The sequence below is a fragment of the Zootoca vivipara genome, chromosome 4 (genome assembly GCF_963506605.1).
Source record: "Zootoca vivipara chromosome 4, rZooViv1.1, whole genome shotgun sequence".
Classification (NCBI taxonomy): domain Eukaryota; kingdom Metazoa; phylum Chordata; class Lepidosauria; order Squamata; family Lacertidae; genus Zootoca; species Zootoca vivipara.
Window position 1 is genome coordinate 53682847 of NC_083279.1, and position 26995 is coordinate 53709841.

At 42.5% G+C, this 26995-nt stretch overlaps 1 protein-coding gene across 4 annotated transcripts in view; it reads left to right on the top strand.

Annotated features, from left to right (window-relative positions):
* APP (amyloid beta precursor protein) overlaps nt 1–26995 on the top strand; it is a 143100-nt gene that overhangs the window by 96728 nt on the left and 19377 nt on the right. For all 4 annotated transcript variants that reach the window (XM_035114850.2, XM_035114851.2, XM_035114852.2 and 1 more), the window contains 5 exons: nt 5598–5731; nt 8936–9010; nt 10530–10688; nt 15452–15580; nt 18778–18877. In XM_035114850.2, coding sequence (XP_034970741.1) covers nt 5598–5731; nt 8936–9010; nt 10530–10688; nt 15452–15580; nt 18778–18877 — 597 coding nt within the window. The remainder of the gene's footprint in view (nt 1–5597; nt 5732–8935; nt 9011–10529; nt 10689–15451; nt 15581–18777; nt 18878–26995) is intronic.

Consider the following 26995-nt stretch of genomic DNA (forward strand, 5'->3'; position numbering starts at 1 on the left):
AAAAATTGTAACAAGCAAACAGTAATGATTATACAGTATATCAGTGTTATTTTGACAAATACAATCAAATAACACTTTGAGTATTGTTTATCTGTTGAAAATGGACTCTTCAACTTTAGTACCGGTAGTTAAACTAGCATTTAGTTGTGCTAAAATATCTTTCATTGAGAGGCTTGAAGGTTAAGCCTCATACTACAGCATTTAATTGTAGTCTGCACATTTCTGCAGTGGACTAGTGCCATGGCAGTGGCAGAACGAGGAGCTGTAATTAATCCACACAGTAGTAAATCCTTTTGCTGCAATGATTCAAGTGCATGTCAGTTTGAAATTGCCCCGTGGTGTGTGAGTTGATATTGATCCCTGGATGCAGGTGACAAAAAGTACTCAGTCAAGCCAATTTACAACTAGCTAGGTTGAGAATAAAATCACGCTGGACTTCTCTGCATTAAAATACTGTTCCATCACCTTAAAATGGAAAGCGAGGTAAAGTCAAAAAGCGAGACAGACATATGAGCTAATCTGAGGTTAAACTAGCAATTTAATCCAGTTTTTTAAAAAAGGAGGTGGAGAAAAGTAACATACATTTGTTTGTTTGGCTTCTTCTGGCTTTTACATAGGGCATAAACATGCTTATTTTTACAGCAAGAATGTATTGTGTTGTGTTAGGAATGTATTCACAGAATTGATGTTGAAGCAACCTCTTAAGTTTTATATAACGTAGCTTCCCACCCCCCAACTACAATCAACATCATGCAATAAGAAGACGTTATGTATTTAATGTGCTTGCAGGTGGTGCTGTGGGTTAAACCACAGAGTCTAGGGCTTGCTGATCAGAAGGTCGGCAGTTCGAATCCCTGCCGATGGGGTGAGCTCCCGTTGCTCGGTCCCAGCTCCTGCCAACCTAGCAGTTCGAAAGCACGTCAAAGTGCAAGTAGATAAATAGGGACCGCACAAGCGGGAAGGTAAATGGCGTTTCCTTGCGCTGCTCTGGTTCGCCAGAAGCGGCTTTGTCATGCTGGCATCATGACATGGAAGCTGTACGCCGGCTCCCTCGGCCTATAGAGCGAGATGAGCGCCGCAACCCCAGAGTCAGTCACGACTGGACCTAATGGTCAGGAGTCCCTTTACCTTTACCTTTTATCTGTATTAAAACTCTAGCATATGTCCCAAATTAGAGCTTCCTTAGAATCTTGGTGCTAAGTAGGATGCAAAATTAATGCTGGCGTGTAAGCTAAGAAAACAGACAGGGAGCGAAAGCTTTGAAAGAAATGCTATTGTGTGAGGCTGCTGAACTTCAGGGCTTCCCTGTTCTTGCAGTTCAACTGCTCTGTTGGTTTGACTCTAGGTGAGCTTGTTCATCTAGCCCAGGCATCCCCAAACTGCGGCCCTCCAGATGTTTTGGCCTACAACTCCCATGATCCCTAGCTAAGAGGACCAGTAGTCAGGGATGATGGGAATTGTAGTCCAAAACATCTGGAGGGCCGAAGTTTGGGGATGCCTGATCTAGCCCTACTTCTGAAGGGCATAATGCAGATGTGCACATCCTGTGCTCTGTGAATAGTTGGTGTGGGGCGTGCATGCCTCAGGACACACATTGTCCAATCCAATTTTCAGTTTGCCTGTAGCTCAGGCATAGGCAACCTTTGGCCCTCCAGATGTTTTGTCCTACAACTCCCATGATCCCTAGCTAACAGGACCAGTGGTCAGAGATTATGGGAATTGTAGTCCAAAACATCTGGAGGGCCAAAGGTTGCTTGTGCCTGCTTTAGCTGATAATTTTAGGGATGCTAAATTGGGAGTGGAGAACCCATGAACTTCCATGTGCTTTGGACTCCCATCAACCTCAGTCAGCAGTCAGGGGAGAAGAAAGTTGTAATCCATCGACATCTAGAGGGCCACAGGTTCCTAATCCCTAGGCTGAAGGACAGAATAAATTTATTGGGTATCAAACCAGATTCACCCTGTAAAGGACAACTATGTGAACCAGTTGCTGGTGGTGTGAAATATATGTTTATTCTGAGACAGTAGTGTAGGGTGGTGTTAATTAAAAAAAAACTTTGAAATTTAAAAGTCAGAAAATGACACGGTTGCCAAATGAAAAGCATGGCATCACGAGTTTCGCAATCACTAACCGCTGAGTGCCTAAGATTGCTGTGCAAACACTTCTCATTGCAACTTCTTTTTTCTTTTCTTTTTTGATTTGTGTGTGTGAAGAGGACTTAACATTTTTTCCGGGTGCAAAGTACTGTAGTCTGGATGTCAGCAAAATGTGATAGTTTCTTTTGAAGAAGCCATCTGCATTCCCCAGTGGGGTGAGCCAGGGCTATGCATTTATCTCTCAGAAATCAGTTCGGAAACAGGTTCTTTTGCCTTGTGGGAAAACATTAGCAGTACAAATTGGACATGCCTCAAATCGATGTGGTTTGCTTTGTGCGACATACAGAAATTTGCCATTGCTGGACACGACTACAGCTTGCGCAGTCCCACTTGTTCAATTAGTATTGGTACCATTCCTAACATAGACTCTATGCTGAGACTAGCTGTTTGTCTAACTCCCATGATCCCTAGCTAACAGGACCAGTGGTCAGAGATTATGGGAATTGTAGTCCAAAACATCTGGAGGGCCAAAGGTTGCTTGTGCCTGCTTTAGCTGATAATTTTAGGGATGCTAAATTGGGAGTGGAGAACCCATGAACTTCCATGTGCTTTGGACTCCCATCAACCTCAGTCAGCAGTCAGGGGAGAAGAAAGTTGTAATCCATCGACATCTAGAGGGCCACAGGTTCCTAATCCCTAGGCTGAAGGACAGAATAAATTTATTGGGTATCAAACCAGATTCACCCTGTAAAGGACAACTATGTGAACCAGTTGCTGGTGGTGTGAAATATATGTTTATTCTGAGACAGTAGTGTAGGGTGGTGTTGGTGCTCTAACTGCTATTAGCCCCAACTGTCAGTCAGGGATGATGGTAGTTGTAGACAAATAACATATGGAGGGTCACCTGCTTCCCATCCCTGTGCTAAACTGCCTTCCATCCAACCCTCCAGCCCCACATCCCATAGTCACTGGAACATTTCTATTCAGACAGTCTTTGGTGCTGGAAGCAAGTTTATACGGAAGAAAGACATTTGTGGGAGTAGGAGAGCAAGCCCTTCTTCCTCCTCCTCCTCTTCTTCTTCTTCTTCTTCTTCTTCTTCTTCTTCTTCTTCTTCTTCTTCTTCTTCTTCTTCTTCTTCTTCTTCTTCTTCCCTTTTATTCTCCTGCTCAAATGTGAATGGGGAAGCACAAAAGTTAAGCGATCTGATCTGCTGCTGACACATCTCATTTGTCTCTTATTCTTTCCTTGTCAGGGCTACGTTGCTCTCTGGCACAGCTATGCAATATGTTGCCTAAAGTGAACAGCAGTTGCCCCAGGCAGCAGCCAAGTATTGAACTGTACCAGTCCTTCCATCTTGCTACCATACAGTAGTGTCCTGGGGTCAACTGCCTCTACCTCCCCCCCCCCCGTGCAGCTGTACATGCAGTGTGCTCTATTTTCAGGGATGATAGTGGAACAGCCAGCTTCTATTAATTAAAAAAAACTTTGAAATTTAAAAGTCAGAAAATGACACGGTTGCCAAATGGAAAGCATGGCACCACGAGTTTCGCAATCACTAACCGCTGAGTGCCTAAGATTGCTGTGCAAACACTTCTCATTGCAACTTCTTCTTTTTTCTTTTTTGATTTGTGTGTGTGAAGAGGACTTAACATTTTTTCCGGGTGCAAAGTACTGTAGTCTGGATGTCAGCAAAATGTGATAGCTTTCTTTTGAAGAAGCCATCTGCATTCCCCAGTGGGGTGAGCCAGGGCTATGCATTTATCTCTCAGAAATCAGTTCGGAAACAGGTTCTTTTGCCTTGTGGGAAAACATTAGCAGTACAAATTGGACATGCCTCAAATCGATGTGGTTTGCTTTGTGCGACATACAGAAATTTGCCATTGCTGGACACGACTACAGCTTGCGCAGTCCCACTTGTTCAATTAGTATTGGTACCATTCCTAACATAGACTCTATGCTGAGACTAGCTGTTTGTCTAACAGGGAACTTGTAACCTTTCCGTCAACAGTTGTGGGATACAACACCTGCGTCTTCATCCTAGCTATAATAGTGACAGTAGAGAGATGTTTCTGTGAACCTTTCTGACTATTGTTGATAGGTAATTTGGGTGACACTTTCTGCAGTTAATTTTGAGTCTTTCTAAAAAAAGAGAGCCATCACACAAGTAGTTGTACCTTAAATCTTTGGTACTGGTTGTCTTTGAAACTAAAACTGTGAAGTTGTACTCAAATATGGCTGCTTACAGGAATGTACACTTTTCTAATTTGTGTTTGTACTGTGCCTTCAGAGGTTCTCTAAAAATGTCAAATATGCGTTGTGCCGCATACAAGTATCTAACAGCTTCTGAAGAAACACTGAAATGTGAAATATTTAGCATCTTTCAGTTTGGAAATGCATTTTTTAATTGATTGTCGAATGCATTTTATGTTCATTTCTTACATTTGGAAAGTTTACTCCTCCATAAGTTCTTGAAAGTTCAGAATGCTGCAAAAGGGCTTTACACTTTACAGTTGAGTTTTGGATAAACAATAATATAGGGAAATAAAATTCCAGGGAAGATGCTTTGAGTGCTTATCTGCATGTGTACACATTATAATTTCATGTTTAAATAAGCTTTTGATTTTTTTTATCTGTATTTTGGGAAATTATTGTAGTGTAATGGTAGTCAGGAAACATATTTTTTTCCTGCAGAAACTCTCAGGTTTAGTACTCCAGTTGAAAGAGCTAGGTAGCAGGGAAAGTTAAAGACCTTTCCTGAGAATATAGGTAGCCTCTGAAAGTCAGGTTAAACAACACTGACCTAGAGAAACATATAAGGCAGCTTTGGCTGTTCCTAATTCCACTTAAAACTAAGAGAAAGTTTGGTCAAACCCCAAATTATTAGCAGTGAAATTTGACATTTGACCATTAGGAATTGTTAATGTCAGTCATGTAATGAGAAACAAAAGTATGTGGCATTTTTCTGGAAGTTAGACATTTGTGGAGCTGCATACAGTATATCAAATATTTCTGTCTCCCAGTAAAATAGAAAACATAGAACCAAAGTATATCTCAGCAATTCTAACATAATGATAAAATTGGTTAGGTATATAGAACAGTCAGAAAATGCAAATGTGTTGTTGGAAGTTATGTATAAGAAAAGGGTTTTGTAGAACAGAGTTGTAATATGGTCCCTCTGGACTTCAGGCAGTATGACTCAGGAGTACTGTACCTAGTTTTAAAATCCTTGCCTCTTCTGATTGTTTATATATTTTGTGTGGAATCTTTGCATGCTTTCTTAATTCCTAATGTGGGCAAAATCTTTTTATCTGTGTGGGTCCCCCCCCCCACTGCCATGAAACAAAATCTTCTCTTTATGAACCATCCTCTTTTTATATTCCTCTAGTAGCTAGTTGCTTTAAATAGTTGCCATATATTGGAAGTGTACAGATGCATCTATATTTCACTTTTAAAGTGAACCTTTTGCCTCTTTATTCCTTTTGTAAATCCCCATCTATAGTTCCCACCACAGCTGCCAGCACTCCTGATGCTGTTGACAAGTACTTGGAGACACCTGGTGATGAGAATGAGCATTCCCATTTCCAAAAAGCAAAAGAGAGGCTTGAAGCCAAGCACCGTGAAAGAATGTCTCAGGTGAGTTATAAACTGATCTTCCTATTGGAGTTTGATATCCTTTCTCCTCCCTAAAATGGGTCAGAAGACCTCTCCTTGCATAATTTACTGCACAAGTTTTTTTTGTTGTTGACAGTCAAGCTACTGACATGCAGTGAAAGAAAAGTGGTACGTAGTAGACTTGCATTTTTCATAGAACCAATTTGGGTGGGTGGGTAGGAATTATATAATGGTTCTGTGCAAAGTGCAATGAGACATTTTGAGCTGAAAGGATGTTGGGGGGGGGGGAGAGAGAACATGCAACAATGCCCTCTAATGTTTGTGCGACTGTATTTCATTGCCTGTGCACTTTCTCCGCACAATGCATAATTTGATTCACCTGTTTCCACTCACCTTTTCTGTAAACTGAAAAGCCCTGTTTTAGCCTTTCATCAAAGGGGAATTCGTTTGTCCCATTGATCATCTCGGTTGTCCTCTTCTGAAACATTTACAGCTCTAATGCTTTGTGTACACTGCTGTTCTAGGAAAGGGATGAAGAGATCCTGATTGTTATGGGTTTGTGGTGGTGGGTTTTCAAATCTTCGTATAGAGTTTTGTTTTTGTTTTTAATCCTCATTGATAGCGTCAGTAAAACCCTGTCATGCACACTGATTTCACCTTATCAGTTTCTCAAGTTTTTTTTTATTCCTAGGACATATAAGCTTGCCTGCTTTGTAGCTTCTTTTAACATGTCCTCATACAAATTCATTCTGGACAGCTGTCTCTGTGGTCTGAAGCAAATAGCTCCCTTCTTCTCAGGACTGGCCCTGTAGCAACTGTCCAGGCGCAGACAGAATACCCAATCTCTTGGCAGTCATGCCATAACACTTGCTTAGGTTTTACAGTGTTCTTCATATAACTAGTACAGACATTTGGGGGTTTTGTTTTGCTTTTTTTAAGAATTACCTCATGGCTGGCAGGTGTTTTCCATTTGCCCTTTCCCTCAGAAATATCAGAACTGCTGATAATCGTAAAACTCACTGTGTAGAACACCTACTCAGGATAAAATCTCCTTTTTGAAGTACAATGGGGTTGGTGTGATTAGAATATGCCTTGATAATAATGGATGGCATATGTTGTCTCTTCTCCCCATCCATTCCCCTGCATTATATCATGCTGTGTGTCCTGAATTCTGAGAACAGTTTGACTTTGAAATGGCTGCCTTCTTTAAATCTCAGCACAGAAGTTGTCATTTTCTCGGCATGAAACAGCCAAGTCTTTGAAGTATCATAAATCTGTATGGCTGTGATAGCTTTGTATTTTCAATGAAGGAGAATAGCTTTATAAGCACTTATAGGACAACTTCATGGTTCTTGTGGAGCCCTTCTTCAATGAATGCATGTTAATCTAGTGATTTTTATTCTTGTTTCTATCACTTGGGTCTGTCCATCCCCCACAGATGATTTTTTGAAAAAATAATAATTTCTAAATCCGTGACCTTCAAAAACCAAAACCCAAAATGTATTTATTTTTCCTTTTCTTGCTACACTGATGTATGTGGATGGTGTCTGGCAGAAGCTGATGAATTTTTCTGGCCAGCTAAAGTAAATAGACCATTCAGATTTAACTGACGACAAAAACATAGCCTGCTAAAATAACAGCTTGGGCCAGTGTCTTATTTTTTAAAAGATAACCATGCTTTTCAAGTTCTGCAAAGTATTTATCATCCCTGCACCAGATTGAACTCTGGGCCTCCCAATTTGCATCTCTTCAGACCAGCCTCATGACCTGCTATTTTATAATCTCACCTATAATCTGTTTGAGGAGCAGGTGAGAGATGTTGAGAACTTGCTCAAGCCGAGCAATATGCTAATTTCCACAGAGTGTGTTAGCCATGTGCACTTTAGATTTGAAGGTTGGTTAAAAAGACAAAAGGAAAAACCTATTGTGTGAAGAATTATACTTAAAGCTACAGTACATAAACCATTTGCAAGCAAAACTGGTGGGTGTGAATGCAAATATAATTCATGATAAAGGAAAAAATTAAGGTCAAACTATATGTTAAGCTTAATTTCATAGTATTCAGCTTATATATATACAAGGGAATGATTCTTATCAGATTCATAGCAAGGAAAGGAAGGGAGATTTGTCCCCCTTTTTTAAAAAAAGCAGGCAACCTCCCCATTCCCCTCCAAAACTACACACAAACACTATCTACAGCTGGCTAGCTACCTACCTACCTACCTACCTACCTATCTATCTCTATCATCTATCTGCTTATCTACACACACACACACACACACACACACACACACACACACAAACATACATTCACAAAACATAGAGCTACAGCAGACCCACAGTCTCAGTCTTCTTTCCCCTATGCCTTGGTTGTTTTTAAGCTTTCTTTCTTATATATATAAAAAAGTGTGTTAGATGAAATCACAAATCACACAGATATTTAAATTAATGCTATAGATTCAATAATGTTCAAGGTACTTTGGTCTTTAAGGGGGGGAAACATATTTAGGGAATGAAGAACCTGATCTCTTAATTTATGGTTTCACAAATCATCTGCCTTCTGTGCTTCATAATCCCTGAGCATGATATGTAATAGAATCTGCTCACTAATTCATATATCTGTTCAGTTTCTGCCCCCTCAAAAAAGAAAAGCCCTGTTGTGAAGGACCTTAAAATTCAGAGTGCTAATTGTGGGAAAGAGTTTCAGAAGTGTGTTATTTTGCTTGTCAGTTTGATCTTAGCCGTATGCCATTGTTGCAGAAAAACTAAAACACTTCACAGCAAGTGGTATATTGAAGGGAAACTCAATTTTTGCCCATTTGATTTCCAGCTTTCTATTTAAAACCTGACCTATTTTCATATTGGTCATAGTTAGCTTGGTGGGATAGACAGAGTAGCAGGGTTGAAACCTGTCTTTGAGAACCCAGTATATACATTACATTTCGTTTTGTCGCTCTGGGCTCATCACTTTCCCTCAGCCTGAGGTACCTTTGAAGATTATTGGGAGGATACATGAGCTAATAATTAAAAACTTAAACTCTAAAACAATGCTGCTTTTTCGTAAAATAAAAATCAGGTGCCATCATAAATTGATAAAAGTGTTGTGGGTGCCAAAAGAGCTTTGTTGGATTAATTTTATTTGTTTCAACCACCCAAATATCTCAAATCGCCTTCTGTATATGAACATAATACAATTTGCTTGTTTTGTATTTTATGTCTGGGCAGGTCATGAGGGAATGGGAGGAGGCAGAACACCAAGCAAAGAATTTGCCTAAGGCTGATAAAAAGGCAGTCATCCAGGTAAGGAGAAAAGGAATGTCCCATGCCAATTAGGATTGCAAAATAAAAATAAATGTGTAGCAAAAATGAGTTCCAGCGTGTACCTTGAGGTTTGCAAACGTAGAGTTACTTGTTCTGTACTGTGAATTTGGAGATCACTCCCTCAACACAATGTGTAATCTGCCTTCACAAGTCTAGGTGACTTAAATCCTGGTCACACATTACCAATATAGCTGACAGTGCTTTTGAGATAGAGGATATGAGTATTGCTACCGTACATCTTCTCCATGTAAATTGAAAAATGTGTGAGTCAGGACTTCCATGTTCAGTCATGCTGCAGCCCTGTCTGTGCAATTTGCCACACCTTTATATTTTGAAGGAAACACGAGTGGAGGCTCCTTGTGATCTTAACATGGATGCTTTACATATTCTTTGAATTCTGTGATGAAGATGATATGGTACCCATAACCTGTAAGGTATAGCTGTGGAGAAGTCTGAGCTTAACCACTGCGCATACAAAACTCTCTGTGCCTGTTTGATATTTGGGTTCCAGACTTAAGATCAGGGCAAGCCTTAACCCCAATATCTCTCTCTCTCTCTCTCTCTCTCTCTCTCTCTCTCTCTCTCTCTCTCTCTCTCTCTCTCTCTCTCTCTGCATGTGTGTGTCACACACACATAGCTGCATGGTTTTATTTTTCTACATTGCTGCCACAACACACCTCAGTTCCCATTCAGAAGTAGTACTGTTACTCTCCACTGCTAAAACAGCTGTGCAACGGGATGGCAGTGAGTGGCAACACAGGCAGGTCAGGCCTGTGAGGGACTCATTGAACCCCTGGGGCCCTTCTCAGTGCCTGATGTGTCCAGCTAACTGAATGTTCATTGGGACCTCTTTGTTTTTGCTTTCTTCCTTCCTTTTTCGTTTTAAAAACCCTTCATTTTAGAATTACAGTCATACCACTACTTACGTATCCCTCCAGATACATACACTTCGGGTTGCGAACATGGCAAACCCGGAAGTGTATATTTCCGGGTTTCACTCTGCGTGCATGTGCAGAAGCACTCTGTGCACCACGCACTCAGAAGCAGCACCTCTGGATACGGAATTTTCAGGTTGCGGACGGACCCCCTGGAACGAGTTATGTTGATATCTGGAGGGTCTACTGTACCTGCTTTTTTTAAAAAGGAAAGGAAAAATATATCTGTGCTTTTTATCATTAGCTTGGTGAAGAATGGGTTTCCTTTCCTTGATTATGCACACTCAAGCAATTTTAATGTTGTTGGCTGTCGAAGTGGAAACTAAGCCACATCACTGGATCATGCGGAAATGTCATTTCCATGATTTTTAGAGAGTGGGAAAGATTGGCAGCACACGATAATAAGAAATGCAGGAAACGCTAAATGCCAGAAGCTCCCAGTTTATTCAGTGCAATTCCGAGTCATTTTAAAAATGGGGTATTTTAGAATCAGTTGGGGAGCATCTGCTGGTTTTAAGTTTCCTGTTGCTGTCTTGTGACAACTTCTGTTTCTTCTACAACAGCACTTCCAAGAGAAGGTGGAATCGTTGGAACAAGAAGCTGCAAATGAGAGACAGCAGCTAGTGGAGACTCACATGGCACGAGTTGAAGCCATGCTCAATGACCGTCGCCGTGTTGCTCTGGAGAACTACATCACCGCTCTGCAGGCTGTCCCTCCCAAAGTAAGCAAAATAAGGATTGGCATAAGCATAGGTCAGCAGACCAATCCTATGTATGTTTCTTTGGAAATAAGTTCCACTGTGCCAAGTAGGGCTTAGTCTCCACCTAAGTGGACCCATGCACACTTGTGTGAGAAAAGCCCCATTGAACCCACTGAGACTTACGTTTGAGTAAACATGCTTGGGATTATAAGTACATCTGGTACTTTGACATGGAATTGAGAGCCTTCTCTTAAGTTCTCTTAAAGATCTCTTAAAACTCACCAGAGATCACATAATGGTACCGTTCCTTTAAACATATGCCATGGATTTAAAAGTTCAATGCTATTGCTGTTGGGAAATCACTAGAATATATTGTCCAGAACAAATCAACCTTGTTTTCTTTTCCCTCATATGACATGGTATGAATGTGACTGCAATCATTTCCTGTGCCAGCTCACTACTTGTTTCACACAGTTTTGTAAAAGTGCTACGGGGGTTCAACCTGAGGGTTAAATCAATCTTAACCAGAGTTTGTAACAAGTGGCACAACTTTTGACTATTCTGCCAGTGTGTGCTCTAGTCATACCTGTGAGGACAATCCCGATAGCAACTGAGCTTCCTTATTTGGTTTGAAAGTTTTGTTAATAGTCCACTGAGACCCCCAGGAATTTTCAAGTAGTTTGCAAATGAGAAAGTCTGAGAAAAGCTCATCTTACCCAGCGACTTGATGAACCAGTGCAGAACTGTTTTAGGATGGAGCATACCAACCCAAAGTCCATGTGACTTGATGTTGCATTCTTATGCCCCTTTCCTCCCATCCATATTGCTAATGGAATCACCTTCCAAAGATACTGTCACACCTGGATATTTGCACCCACTGGTGTTAATTGGGAGGGTTGCCCTCAGGACCATGATGAGATAAGGAAAGGGTCATGGCTGCCCCCCCCCAGTTGCTCTTTTCAGATTAAGATAAAAATGATGCAACAACCTGGCATTGTACATTTAGCACCCATGGTGTTACAAAACAGGACATGCTAGTTTTGTGGGTACATAGCACAAGCACAGATATTTAGGATAGAAATAAAAGAGTTGCAGAGTGGAATACTTGTGCACTGTCAGAACCAAACAGTTTGATGTAGAGAGGCAAGAACTTAAATATATTTTCATAATTCTTCTGCATTTTCTGAAGATACATTAGGCTACATATAGAAGGAGAGGAAGAAATATGTTAGCAAAAGTTGTAGGCCCACAAAGATGTGGTTTTTTTGGGGGGGGTGTTATTGCTATTTATAGTGTATTTAGGTGAGAATTAAGATTCTGTCTGATGTGAGACAGGCAAGAAATTTGTCAGTCTCAGCAATCAATAATTTACAATACCCATCACAATTGATGAGCATATAATGTGTGTAAACAAGGACAGTCAGAATTGTAAAAACGAATATGTATTCTGACAAAGATAAATAAGATGAGTGAAAATAACTTCTGTATATGTGGGAAGTTATTTTATAGAGCTCAGACAGCCCCTGCTGGTTTCTTTGAGTAATGTTTCCCCCCCAGTTGTTTAGTTAGTACACACAACACACAGGAGGGATAGTAACAGACCATATCTGGAATATGGATTTTTGCATGTGCTTATAAATATTTTAAACACAATATTGATCCAATAATTATAGATGCTGCATACTTAATCTTTGATAGAGGTTGATGCAGTTATCCATTATGGAGAATAAGAGATCCAAAATAGCTTAGTATATTTTAAAATACTTCTCTTTCAGCAGCCATGGCCTCCCAGGTGGTTGCATCCTACCTGCCTTCCATCATTGGACCCAACCAGTTTCATAGAATTATAGAATTGGAAATGACCACAAGGGTCATCTATTCCAACTTCCTGCAATGCTGGAATCTCAACTAAATCATTCATGCCAGGTGGTCATCCAACCTCTGCTTTCCCATCCCAGCTGTGAATAGATCAATACTTGCTTATTTTCAGTGAGGTTGTTGCACTGTGCACTTTCAGCTATGTTGTGGAGAGCTGGATCCTGCTATTAGTATGTTCTTTCCAGCATTTAAAGTTAACACAGAACTCTTCTGCAGCCAAATGGAAAGGCAACTGGTAGGGTTGCTATTAAATGCATTTTATTTTACTGTATCAGGCAGCAAAGACTGTTGATAACAAAGGTCAATGACTTGAACAAAGATATTGGTTTTGTGTAATTCTTGCAATGAGTACAAGTGCTAGCATCAGTAGTTAACCTTATCTTTGTACCTGAGAAACTTTACTCTAATTCAGTTTTCCCTAGTCTGGTGCTTTCTGGGAATGTTGAACTACAGCTCCCATTACCCATGGCCATTGGACATGTGGGGTGTGGCTGATAGGAGCTGGAGTCCAAAACATTTGGAGGGCACCAGGTTGGGAAAAGAACATAATGAGTATACAGAAAATATATTACAGTGGAACCTTGGTTGTCGAACGTAATCCATTCCGGAAGACCGTTCGACTTCTGAAATGTTCGACAACCGAGGCACAATGAGTGGTTTGCAGTTTCAATGGAGCAAATGGAGAAACGTGCCACAGAAGCCATTCGACTTCTGAGGTGCATTAAAAAATGGAAGCATTCACTTCTGGGTTTTCGGCGTTTGGGTTCTGAATTGTTCGGCTTCCGAGATCCTCAAAAACCGAGGTTGCACTGTATTCACAAGTTATAGATATCTGATTCCTAAAGTGTTTTGGACTATCCAGCCCTTCTTCAGAGAACTATTTAATGTTAACAGTAGCTACTTATCTATGAAAAGTCCAGCCTTTAAGAAGTTGACCCTGACTTCTGGTGATAATGGCCAGTGTTTATTTGCTGAAGAAGGCCCATCTTGTCCCAGGCATGTTGGGACGGACGGACGGACGGACACACACACACACACACACACACACTGCATGCACATTATCCTCTTGTTATTGACAATGTCTTTTGACTTCTAATCAGAATTTTGCCATATAGCCTTTGGTGATACAAAGGACTATAACGCATGCTCTCAGGCTTCTAAAATGCAACAATATTAATGCTTCATGAAAGAGGAAAATCAAGCCTTCTTTATCATCCGGAGAAAAGAACCAACTTAAACTTCTATACTACAAATGGATATCAGGTTTTGGAGAGGTGGCCATCTTGTCTTCCGAATCCTTACTTTAACCTTAATACCACCAATGCAATTTGCAAAGATCAAAGAGGACTAAGCATTTGTTACTTTACAAGATGAATCTCAAAATTTATAAAGTGATCCTAGAACCATGAGTTTAGATTATAGGTGCAGCTCTGTATGAATCCAACACATCTCTATACATTTTCCTGTATGATGTGAGCTTCTTCCTTGGCATCCTAAATTCCCTTGCTGCAGGTTAAAATCAAATGTTTACATTGCACACAATCCAAATCCTAGTATTCACTGAGAATAACTAGGAAAACTGACAATGAATTACCTATTTTGTAAATTACAGATTTGCTTAGATTAGTATTATTTCCTCTTTGTGGGAAGTAACATTCTGTAGAACTAGAAACTTACATGAAATATGTTCCTTAGTAATGAAAGCAGCAGAAGATGACTCTTGAAAAATGTTGAATTTGAGTGATCTCATTCATAAATAAACCTTGAGAAACTGAATTTGGGTTGCTTTTACACGCAGAAGTTCCTCTGCTTTCTTGGAACTTTGAATTGCTAATTGCCCACCCAATTATGTAAGCACAGTCAGTTCTGTTTTAAAGAATCTTATCTGCCCATGGGAGACATCAGTACGGCTTAAAATTCTATGCTGTTGCTCAAACGAAACTTCTTTTAAAAATGAGCTGAACAGTTTTTGTTTTGACAAAGCTACAGTTGTTGTCCTTCATTCCAAGGAAAATGCATGGTATTGCAGCTTGTGGCATTGTGCTGCTGCTGTGAACTAACCTAGAAAATCAACCTGGATGGTGTGAGTTATTTGCTGTGCCCAAAGCAATCACTTTTACCATGTAATTCTGTCTATTAAATGCCTTTATTTGTTTGTAACAAAGCTCTCAGAGTAAAAGCTCTTATAGTAAAGCATTGACATTTTGCTTTATCCAGTCGCAAGCCTGGCGTCCACATGGTCGCAAGTGGACCCACGCCAGTTGCAAAACGCGCCTGGTGCCTAGATAATTTCCAACACTGCAGATGACCTAAGAAAAAAACCATTTCCCAATTCACAAAAGCTTCCCTACTTGGTCACCTGTATACACAAGTATTCCGCGGGTGGCGCTGTGCTCTAAACCACAGACCCTAGGGCTTGCCGATCAGAAGGTTGGTGGTTTGAATCCCCGCGATGGGGTGAGCTCCCATTGCTCGGTCCCAGCTCCTGCCAACCTAGCAGTTCGAAAGCACGTCAAAGTGCAAGTAGATAAATAGGGACCGCTCCAGCGGGAAGGTAAAAGGCATTTCCGTGTGCTGCTCTGGTTACATTAACGCAAAGTTACGTGTGTGTGTGTGTGTGTGTGTGTGTGTGTGTGTGAGAGAGAGAGAGAGAGAGAGAGAGAGAGAGAGAGAGAAGAGTGCTGTTGTGTTCAAGTCCTGCTTGCGTGTTTTCCACAGGGATCTGTTTGGCCCCTGCGAGAAAACAGTACTGGACTAGGTGGACCATTGGTCTAATTCAGCAGGCTGAGTGCCCTTAGCGCTTAGAATTTAGGCTTTACATGTTCCTTAGAGATGACTTTGAATCACACTCTGCTCTGAGGTCTGTGAATTATATATGTGGGTTTGTTTGATTTTTGTTTCCGCAGCCTCGACACGTGTTTAACATGCTGAAGAAGTACGTGCGTGCGGAGCAGAAAGATAGGCAGCACACCCTCAAGCACTTTGAGCACGTCCGCATGGTGGATCCCAAAAAAGCCGCCCAAATCAGATCTCAGGTAACATGTCCATCAGAGATCCCCAACTTTTATTAGTGTGTGCATGCTAATTTCCTAAGACTGATAAATTAAAGAAGCAGAGCTTTTAAAAAAAAAAGTTTGCAAAGCTTGCAGTCGATTCATGTCAACTAGTATCCCTCTTTGTATGATGATACCTGCTAAATATTTGATACTTTTGTCTCTGTCAGGTAGCAGGATCATGGGGGTTTTATAACAATTTTTAAGAGGTCAGGCTTTGTACATAGATTTTGTAGTACAGGTAACTCGCAACTTACGTAGGGGTGACCTTCCTGGCCATTGTGTGTGTAAGCAAAATTGTGTAAGGCCAGGAACCAGGCCCTCTGCAAGATAGAGGGCTGGTTACGCAGCTATGGGAAGGAAGCACAAGGGCTCTGGCAGGATCTTAAGAGTCCTCCTGCCTCCTGCCTCCTGCCCAAAAGGAGGACCCTGCCAGAACCCTCATGCCTCCTTCCCAAAGCCTGGCACCTCCTTACCCGGTGCCATTTTCTCAAAGCCAGGTATGTCCACAATCACAGCTTTGCACTGGTGTGTTTTTTTGGGGGGGGGATAAATAAAGGGAGAGTGTATTTGTTTGTTTGTTCCCACCCATGCATAGCTGCTATTGCATAAGTAAAATAAGTGCAAGTTGCAAATTACCTGCACACTGCTCTGCATTCAATTGCTCTGACTATATATATGTATATGTATCTATATTGTGCCACTGTTTTCCTTGATTCATTATTGTTACCTCTCAGCACCACTTATGAATATATGTGGCCCACCCCAGTAATTATTGTATTATTGTAATGGTATTCTCATGAGGCATCCCATTTTACAGGACATCCAATTTTAGAGGCATTTCCATGGGGAAAACTAGGAGCAGTTCAGCATTCTGATCCCCTCTGGGTCATTTTAGACATTTCTGGCAGGCTGCCAAAAATCCCTTACGTGTTCACTATGCTTATTAAAGCAATAATTGTTTGATGCATGGGTGACCTGGTCAGATGCAAAATACACATGTTGGTACCAGGGGTGTGTTGCCACCAGCCTATCTGTTTCGCATACAATTGAGCAACTTGTGCAGTATGGACTATTTAAATATTCCCATCTCTGGGAGTATGTGGTGGTGCTGTGAATAAGGGCTTTCTGATGGCCCGCTGGCGTACTGTGTTGTAGAACAATGAGGTTTACCATTCAGTTATCTCTGCAGCCAAGGACACCGCCATACTGCTGAGAAAAGTCTTTTCTTTCCATTTGTAATTTCTTATTAGATGCTTCCTAACAGGGAGTTTTCTAGACTGCGTGCCAAAGATTTAATAATACCCTCACACATTTATGCAGGAGTAAAAACTGGCAAAGAAAATATAGAAGAATTAAAATAACAGACAGCATCTGAAAATTCTTAGGAACTTCTGCTTCAATCCATAGAATCCGTGAAACCGAAAAACATTTTAACGTTTAATAAAAATAACCATGGGAGCATAGGATTCTGCTGACCTAGAATCACCTGAAGTTTCAGCCTGCAAGCTGTCAGTCACTGGTAGGGAAGATTAAACTCTGGGTTGGATCCAATGATGTGTGAGTTGACTTCCACTAGTCCAGTGGGACTTCACATCCCTCTTTGCACCCCCTGCAGCCACCCACACATCCCCAAAATCTGCTCTGGAAGCTCTCCCAATCCTCTGGAGCAGATTTTGATGGTGTGTGGGGAGAAGGAGAGGGGTAAAGTCCCGCTGTGCAAGCAGAAGTTCATTCTGCTCTTGCAAGAAAAGCACTGGTGGCAACTGTCTTTTCTTGGTTAAAATTGTCTTGCTGCTTCCTGTATATCCGGGAACATCCCCTTTATCCTTTTCACCTCACCTTCAGTCCCCAGGGCAAGGTAGGCAGATCCAGGCCATGCAAGTGATTGTTCCTTTTGAACGTGGATTAGAAATTCCTTCACCTGCCTGTTCCCAACCTTATGTGCCATGCTGACATTGGTTTTTGTAGGCAGTTTTAATGAGAGTTAATCCTCATTGACATGGGTGGGAACAGCTACAAAGCATACCACTGAAGACGTCTGCCACAGAACCGTACCTCTTTGTGACATGGATGACAGCAGTGAATCACTTAGTGACTTCCTAATGGATTTTCAACTACAAAATCAATAAGGTTGACAGGACCGCAAATTGTCTTGTTCTCTGAAAATATAGAGTTGCAGTGGCAATGCCTGCATTTTGATGGAGTTTCTGTATGTGTTGTGGGTTCTTGGGTCTGGGAAGTAAGGAGACAACCTGTTCTGGATTATTTCTCCCCATGAGAGATTGGATTAGTAGTTTGCAGGTGCTCTTTGGCCTGCTATTGACCCTTGAGACCCAGGTGGCTCCAGTGGCTTATTTCCAGCTCAGGCTGGTTCATCAACGATGGCCCTTCGCTGCAGTGGTCCTTGCTGTAATAACCTGAAGACTGGGCTATCATAACACACTCTATGTGGGGCTGGTCTTGAAGACAGTTTGGAAGATGCAACTTGCGCAGAATGCAGTCACCAGGGTACTGGTTAGCACTCCTGGCCAGGCACATATTACACCAGTTTTTAAAGACCTCCATATTCAAGGTGCTTATGCTGACCTGAAGAACTATTTGATCCCAAAGTATCTGAAGGAGCATCTCCCATATGGACCTGTCAGGTGTTGAGATCTGCAAGGGAGGCCCTGTTGGCAGTTCCACTGCCATGTAAGCAGTAGAATGGCCTCCTTCTGAGTTTCATCTGGTTTGTCACTTGTACAGTCATACCTTGGTTTGCGACTGCAATCCGTTCTGGGGATCCAGTCGCTCCCCGAATCGATCACCCCCCCATGCATGCTTCTGTGCATGCACGCGCTGCGCAGATCACTTCTGTGCATGCGTGCGCTGCTCAGATTGCTTCTGCGCATTTGAGCGCCACGAAACCCGGATGTAAACACCTCCGAGTCCGCGGTGGTCAGAAGCCAAAGCGGCCGCAAATGGAGGCGGTTGCAAACTGAGGTATGACTGTATACATTTTGACGTCTGATCAAGGCACACCATTCTTGTACAGACCTTTTCTAGTGGAAGATGCTACGTAGTTTAATCACATTGAGAAATATGCAACGCCCTTGGGACTGCATTGTGAATGCATTGGCCTTGACACATGGCTGCAAACTGATTTTGTTTGTTTGTTTGTTTAAAAAAATATTTAGGTTATGACACACCTACGTGTGACATATGAACGCATGAACCAGTCTCTTTCCTTGCTTTACAATGTGCCAGCAGTTGCTGAGGAGATTCAGGATGAAGTCGGTAAGTTGCTTTACTTCTTGCTCGGAGATCTGTTGTCCTGAAAATAGTTTGGCTGTTAATTTTCATTTGTAGCAGGTAGGTGGCGGGGAGAGAAAGATGAGTTAAAAACTACTTGGTCCTGTAGTATTAAGAGTGGATGTTAGCTTTCACATTAAAATGGTGATAAAAGTCTGTGAGTGGGGAAAAATTAATGCAACACATTCTATGTCTGGTTTGCTGGGAAAGAGAAATAACTGCTATCTGTGTAACCACCCTGAATGGGTGGTGCTTTGAAATCAGGAATGCTTTTGCTATATTTCTTCCCTAAGTATGCAAAACTCTTAAAGTGAGCTGGGTTCTGCTGTGGACAGAAAAGTGGTAAAAAAAATTAATTTTTCAATGCAGGGGTCAGCAAACTTTTTCAGCAGGGGGCCGGTCACTGTCCCTCAGACCTTGTGGGGGGCCAGACTATATTTTTTTTTGGGGGGATGAATGAATTCCTATGCCCCACAAATAACCCAGAGGTGCATTTTAAATAAAAGGACACATTCTACTCATGTAAAAACATGCTGATTCCTGAACCATCCGCGGGCCGGATTTAGAAGGTGATTGGGCCGCATCCAGCCCACGGGCCTTGGTTTGCCTACCCATGATTTAATGGATTTCTAGATCACCATTCAGGGTATCTGCCCTCCTGAGTTGGGTTACAACACCTCACTAAAGTGCAACATTAAAATTATTTAAAACAGCCATAAAAACCATTTGTAACTTAAAAACATTACAGCAGATGAAAGCATTGGGGTTTTATATATATATATATATATATATATATATATATATATATATATATATAAAACATTGTATTAACGAAGAGCTAGTGCTTGAGATGACTTATTTTCCTCCTTCGTCCCAGTCTGTTTTCCTTTTTTGTGTGACATGCCTTTTAGATTGCAAACCTTATTGTTGATCATTTGTAAGCCACTCAGAGAGTGGGATAAAATACATTAAAGAAGTGGTGGTAATAAGCTACCCTTCAACAAGAACTAATCCTTTATAGTCAAATGTTAGACAGTTCTTAGCAAATGTTAGGCTTTCATTTCAAAATATGCAAATGGATTTCCAAAGGCATTTCCATACTTTAGGGTAGCTAATTTTTGACAGTAAGCAATACTATTGTTATTAATGAATGACTGGGATATATGATTTCTGTACTCAAGTGATGGTTGGAACTACTATGAACATCTGTCTTGCTTCTGGTTTATACACTGGTTTGAATCCATTGACTTAAAAAGATTCTCAGAAGGAAGTTTCCCTACTCCCTGCATTCCCACTCATGCCCTATGAAAGACTTATTCTGAGGATCAGGAAGCTCTCCTGATCAGTGTTGGATGGTTGTGGGGGGAGGTTATGCTATGGGACAATCTCTCTAAATCAGGCATGGATCTGAAGTTTACTTAAGGAAGTTCTTGGAAGGAAAGTGTTTCATCTTTTCCTCCCCACACTCCATTCCCACATTGCTCAAGAAGACCCGCTGACGCTCTGGAGAAGCTTCTCAGGGGCACAGGTGAACTTTTTCTCCTCTTTCCTTTCCTCAACTTTCTCAAGTGAATTTATTTTAGGATCCAAGCAACTGATTTTTCTTGGTGACATTTCTATATCACACATTACCTTCATAGGATGGGTTTTTTTAAAAAAAAAAATTAAATCTATTCTGACATTATGGAAAACTGAAGTGTTGGTATACTTACAAATTCTGCTGTGCTCTCTGAGATGATGAATGACTCTGCCCTTTGGAAATTGCCTGAACATATTCAGAAAAGATTTCCACTACAGATGTCATATCTGTGAAGGAGTAAAAACACAACAAACAAACCAAAATGTGTGTTCAGCCCAGGAATTGTATCTTTCTTTAAAAGTGCTTTGGGAAGTTTATGTTACGTAAGAGCAAGAGCAGAGGAATAATGTTGACGTGAACCTGTTAATTTTAAGCAGGGGTGGCTAACCTCTAACCCCCCCATATATTGCTTGACAGCTGTTCCCATCATCCTTGCAGCTGATGGGAATTGTAATCTAATGACTTCTGGAGGGGCTGCAATTATTATTATTATTATTATTATTATTATTATTATTATTATTATTATTACACCCATCTGGCTGGGTTTACCCAGTCACTCTGGGTAGCTTGCAACAAAATATTAAAAATACAATAAATCACCAAACATTAAAAACTTCCCTAACACTGCAAGTTAGGCACCCTGATCTGACTTTCCCATTTTCTCTGGAGTTGGGCTGCTTAGCATGAGTGATGAGAGGCTCAAGATATGAGAAAGGCAACCAAACCTTCAGGGAAATGCATAACAGCGTGCCAGACTATACTTCTTATAAGGGGCTTATTCAAGCCTGGTTGTGGGATTTTGGAGAACCTGGAACCATTTCTGAAATGAACATCCTAGTATTGTACCTTCTAGGCCAGGGGTGTCAAACTCAAATTCATCGGGGGCCGCATCAGCAGTTTGGTCACCCTCAAAGGGCCAGTTGTATCTGTAGGACTATGTGTCCACTCTTTATTATCATAAATTATTGTCACTGCATTCAATTATTACTGTTTTTGTAATAATGTAATGTTTTTTGTAATAATGTAGTCCCCTTGGAACGCCCTCCCACCAGATGTCAAGGAAATAAACAACTCCCTGACTTTTAGAAGATATCTGAAGGCAGCCCTGTTTAGGGAAGCTTTTTAATATGTGACATTTTAATGTATTTTTAATTTTTGTTGGAAGCCGCCCAGAGTGGCTGGGGAAACCTAGCCAGATGGGCAGGGTACAAATAATATATTATTATTATTATTATTATTATTATTATTATTATTATTATGCTATGACACTGTTTCAATTGTATAGTGCAGACTGAGTCCTTGAAGAGTCTCTGGCAGAGTAGGCAGTGGATCAATTGTCTGACTCGGTATAAGGCAGTTTCATGTGTTCACCCTGACTTGTACGCTGAACATTCTCCAGGACGTGATAAACCACAGTGATTTAGTGGGCATTCAGAAGACCAGTTGCTATGAGAAAAATAATAGCTCACAACTGCTCCATCACACAGTCATCACTATGTAAAAACAAGTGTGTGAATCATCTTTTTTTTTCCCTAGCTCCAACATAGGCTGTAGTCAAGTGTCACTTTCTGAAAGTCTCAGTGATTACTATCAAATTGATATTGGCTGGACAAATAAAGAAACAATGTAGCAAAATTATTTCTGGACTGCAGATGGGATTTTGTGTGCTTGACTATTCCTCCATGGGAATGGGGAAGAGATCATCAAAGATTAAAAACAAACACACACTAGACACCATCTTCTTGACTTTTAAATTTCTGTCTTAGGGTATTATTTTAAAAGTGGAGGAGCATTCAGTCATGTAATTCCCCACAAAGCTGCAGTCTAATGGAAGTCCAGTTACCTGGACTTCCTGTTATCTGCTACTGGTGGGCTGGGTTGTAGAGAAAGGAGGACGAGGATAGCGATGGGTCTCTCTCCAATTTGCTTCCATGAAGCGCACAAAAGTGGAGCAGTGTGTGGAGCGCGAGCCGCCTTCTTCCACCGGGGCGAGGAAGCCGGGGTGCATTAGGGCCCTGTGGGAAAGCGGCCCAAGCAGGGTCCCTCTGTCCAGCTTGTCTGGGTGTTAAATACATACACCTTCCACCCAAAGCGAGAGATCGGCGGGGTGCAGAGATGCGTATGTAAAAGCTCTCTCGAGCACTCTCTCTCTCGTAACTCCTGGGGTTTGCAGCAGCTGTGTTTGGAGGAGGCGTTTACAGCCCAGGATTCATTCTCTCTCTCTCTCTCTCTCTCTCTCTCTCTCTCTCTCTCTCTCTCTCTCTCTCTCTCTCTCTCTCACACACACACACACACACACACACACACACACACACACACACACACACAGCGCCTAGGATCCGCTTTCCCTGCAACACTCACTTTAACTGACACAGTGATTACTTTCCACTCATTCGGAACGCCTTTCAAAAGAAAAGCGGAGTGCGGGGGGGGGGAACCTCGGCAGGGTGCAGAGATACGTGCGTAAAAGTGCTCTCTCTCTCTCTCTCTCGTAACTCCTGGGGTTTGCAGCAGCTGTGTTTACATGGTGATTACTTCGGGAGAACTGCTGGAAAGATCCTGGAGATCCTCCCTCGATCAGTGCAGATTTTTTAAAAAAAGTTTCTTCTCTCCTCTCTTAAACATCTCCCCCACCATCGATCTCACTCTTGCTCTCTTGAAACTTAACATACTCTCTCTGCCTCTCATCCCCGCCCAGTCTCACTGCTGCTTCTCCCCATTTGCTGTAACAAACAAATTTCTGGTTTGGGTTTTTAAAGTTGCTTTTGAAACCGCAGAATCATATCTTCTTGTTGTTCAGGAGTTCAAAAAGGGGTGCATGGTTCTCACACGCTCCCAGCTCCTCCACGGCATCTCCTCCCTGCTGGAGGAGCCGCCCTCCAGCCCCACAGCGCTTGCCCGACTCCACCATGCCGCGATGCACGGTGCTCGGAGCCTCCGTCCAGCCAGAGGAGCCGCCCTCCAGCCGCTGCCCGCCCAGAGGGAAACGTGGGGGTGGGGGTGAGGGTGGGGGCGCTTGAGGAATCTGTGCACCACGCGGCGCCAGATAAGCTGAAGACGGCCCTGGCGCTCGGGCGGCCAGCGCCGTCGCTGCTTCAGCTGCTGCTCGTCGCCTCGGACTCGGAGGAACGGAGGAAGTGCGACAGGGCGAGGAAGGGGAAGGAGCTGGGCGCGCGCGCTCTCAGGTTCCACCGCCTCCCCGCCTGCGGGGCCCTGCGCCCCCTGCAGGGCATTGCAGGCATTGCAGGGAAGCGCCTCTGCAGCCAGCAGCAAGCAGCAAGAGGAGGGAAAGCTGCGAGTGGCAAGCGGCGGGCGAACGGGCAGGCAAGTGACGGGCAGGCAAGCGGCGGCTACACGGGCCACATGACGAGGTCTGGCAGGCCGGATTTGGCCCGCGGGCCTTGTCTTTGACACCCGTGTTCTAGGCAGAGCAGGCCTGCCAGCTGTTTTAGCCATTTCTAAACCTCCCTTTTGTCTTGCTCAACTCCCTGGCAGTAAAAGTACAGGTAAAATAAAGAGTTTATCTGCATTGACCCAGATAAACAGATATGCACACGAAAATCCACACACTTTCCTCCCTCTCCTAAATCCTGTTTTCTTGGACTGACGGCCTGTCAGCACAGAGGATTTGCAGGCATCCCTGCATTGCTGCTTTCAAGAGACTCTAGGTTATTGTGGTCCACTTGACCAAGAACGAGACTGCTTCCTAGAAAACTGGAGCCAGACCTCTTTAAAAGGAATAAAGAAAGACATGGAAACAGTAGCCTTTGTAGCCTGTAGCAGTTTCATCAAAATAATGTGGTGGAAAGGTTGCAGTCTGAGGTAGTAAACCAGTTTTCTTTGTGAATTTGGTCAGTAGCAGGTCTTTTCTTTAGCTCAGCATGTCTTGGGATTTTAATAATGTGAACTGGTTATGAGATTATAAGGATGCCTAGAAGGGGAAATTTGTGTGTCTAAATAAGACCATCAGGTGAAAATTCTAGACAATCTTGAAGAGTGCAGACCATGTTGGATGGATTTGTAATGGAATGAGGAATAAGTTAGTGGATCATTGTGTAGCAAGCTTTGAAGTGGAGGTGGTGAAAAGGTGTCTGTCTCAATTTGGAGATCCCTGCAAAGGCAAGCTCCATTTACCATTGGTTCCTGAAATGCCGCTTCGTCCTAGTTTAAAAAGGTATTGCCTGTTTGGTAAACTGGATAGGCAAATGCAGGGGTGAAAAGTGCTAATTAAAATGCCATGATGAATGCACAGAAAAGCTCTGGATCATTACCAGTGCCCTTTAAAAACAATTAAGAAATGTGGTAAGTACAAGATTCGAGAATGTAAGAGAGTTAGGTTGCAATCTTACACCCTATGCACCTGGGAATGACCTTGATTTGAACTCCAGGAGCATTAGTTTCTGAACAGACCAAGATAGGATTGCACTGTTCGTATAGAAACATCTTTTGTCTTGAAATTGGGAAGCTACTTTGGTGTCTGACATTCTAGGAAGCATCTTAAATAGATAAGAATTGCAAAATTAAAAGCTTATTTTGAAATATAATAGTCAGAAGCACGTGCGGCCGGGAAAGCACCAAGAACTTAATTATGGCGTAGTTCAAATAATTTCTACTCATTTCAGCTTATCACTAAATGGATTAAAAAACAATCCATTCCTTGGATGTTCTTGCTGACAGGATTTATTTTTCAGCTTCTTCCTGTATCTCTTTTCACTGCTTAGCTATCTACATAATGAAATGTTACAGTGATATCCCAGCTAGCTAGACGTAGTGCAGCATCTATCCCAATTTAGAAAATGAAGGGAGCGCTGGCATTGATGCTAAATGTGAATGCATGCTGCTGGTTTGGGCCAGCCCTGGGGTCACTGGATGCCAGTGAGAAATTGGATCCTTCCATGTGTTCCTTGCAACAAAGCTGGGTAATGCAGAGACAAGTGAGTTGCCCAGGAGGATATGTCTGTCTTTGTCAATGCCTGTGATAATCACAGCACATCGAGGCAACACATGCTATGGTTCATATTGGGTCACGCTTGTGACTGGCAATCCACACAGCTGACTTAATATCATTTGCTCGTTGATAGATGTTTGCCCTGTGGATATACTATCTGCACTGTAGTTTCGCAGTGGAAATCAGGAAAGTAATAGAATCTTGAAGTTGGAGAGGAGGCTTACTGTGTGTGTGTGTGTGTGTGTGTGTGTGTGTGTGTGTGTGTGTGTTATGTGTGTATGTTTGGCTCAGATTCAGATAAACAGTTTGTGCTACCGGGTGCCAGTCCAATGCGTCCTGCTAGTGCAACGGGGCTTTTGGCCCTCCCCATGGGGATGTGGGTGGCGCTGTGGGTTAAACCACAGAGCCTAGGGCTTGCAGATCAGAAGGTTGGCGGTTCGAATCCCCATGATGGGGTGAGCCCCCGTTGCTCGGTCCTAACTCCTGCCAACCTAGCAGTTCAAAAGCACGTCAAAGTGCAAGTAGATAAGTAGGTACCGCTACAGCGGGAAGATAAACGGCTTTTCCGTGTGCTGCTCTGGTTCGCCAGAAGCGGCTTTGTCATGCTGGCCACATGACCTGGAAGCTGTACGCCGGCTCCCTCGGCCAATAATGCGAGATGAGCACCGCAACCCCAGAGTTGGTCACGACTAGACCTAATGGTCAGGGGTACCTTTACCATTACCCCAAAAAAATTGCCTCCGCCAATTTGGCTCCAGAGAACCCCAGAACAGCATGGGGGAAGGAGGGGGGAGATTGTTCATCTGTCAAGCTAAAATGCTTACACTAATGTAACAAACATAATATTGAATTCCTCCCTATGTAAGTTTGCATATTTAAAGGTGATGGGGAAATAGAAATGCACAGAATACCAAGCATAGCTTCATTACCGAAAGTGAATTATTGCGGGGTCCAGTGCTTGTGCACATTTCATTTAGTTATGTAAAATATTTTCACCCCACTCTTCAACTGAGAAGGCTCTCTGAGCAGTTTGCAAAAATCAATAATAAGACTCTGCCCTCAGGCTTACAATCTGAAAGACACAGAACACAAAGCAACAAAGAGTGGGGGGTGGAGAGGGGGGTAGCATGCTAAAAAGCACCAGTGCTTAAAGCTACAACTACGGTATTATAAAGACCAGCTGAGTTGGAAACAGTTGCCTGATGGTATGGCTGCAGTTAGGTCAGTTTTGGGGAGGGATCCGACTGGTGGGGCCTGCCCAGTACATTTTGCTGCTGTGGGCAAAATGCCCTGCCCCTGCCCTCCCAGCCGGGCTCCATGCCCTCTTGTCCTCCTTGCTCTTAGGAGCAGGGATTTCCAAGAAGACACCCCAATGTATGGCTGCCTTGTTTCAGAGAGACTGAACTCCAGCCAGGGCTCTCCAGTAGAGAGAGATTTCTTTTTTTCCCTCCGAGGGAGCGGAGAACTCAGGGAAAATGAGATGGCTTCAGATTCCATTTCAGAGCTTCAGTATTTTAAAAGTATGCCAGTACTAGCAATCCAAATGTTAACATTTATGGGGCTGTCTCAAAACACT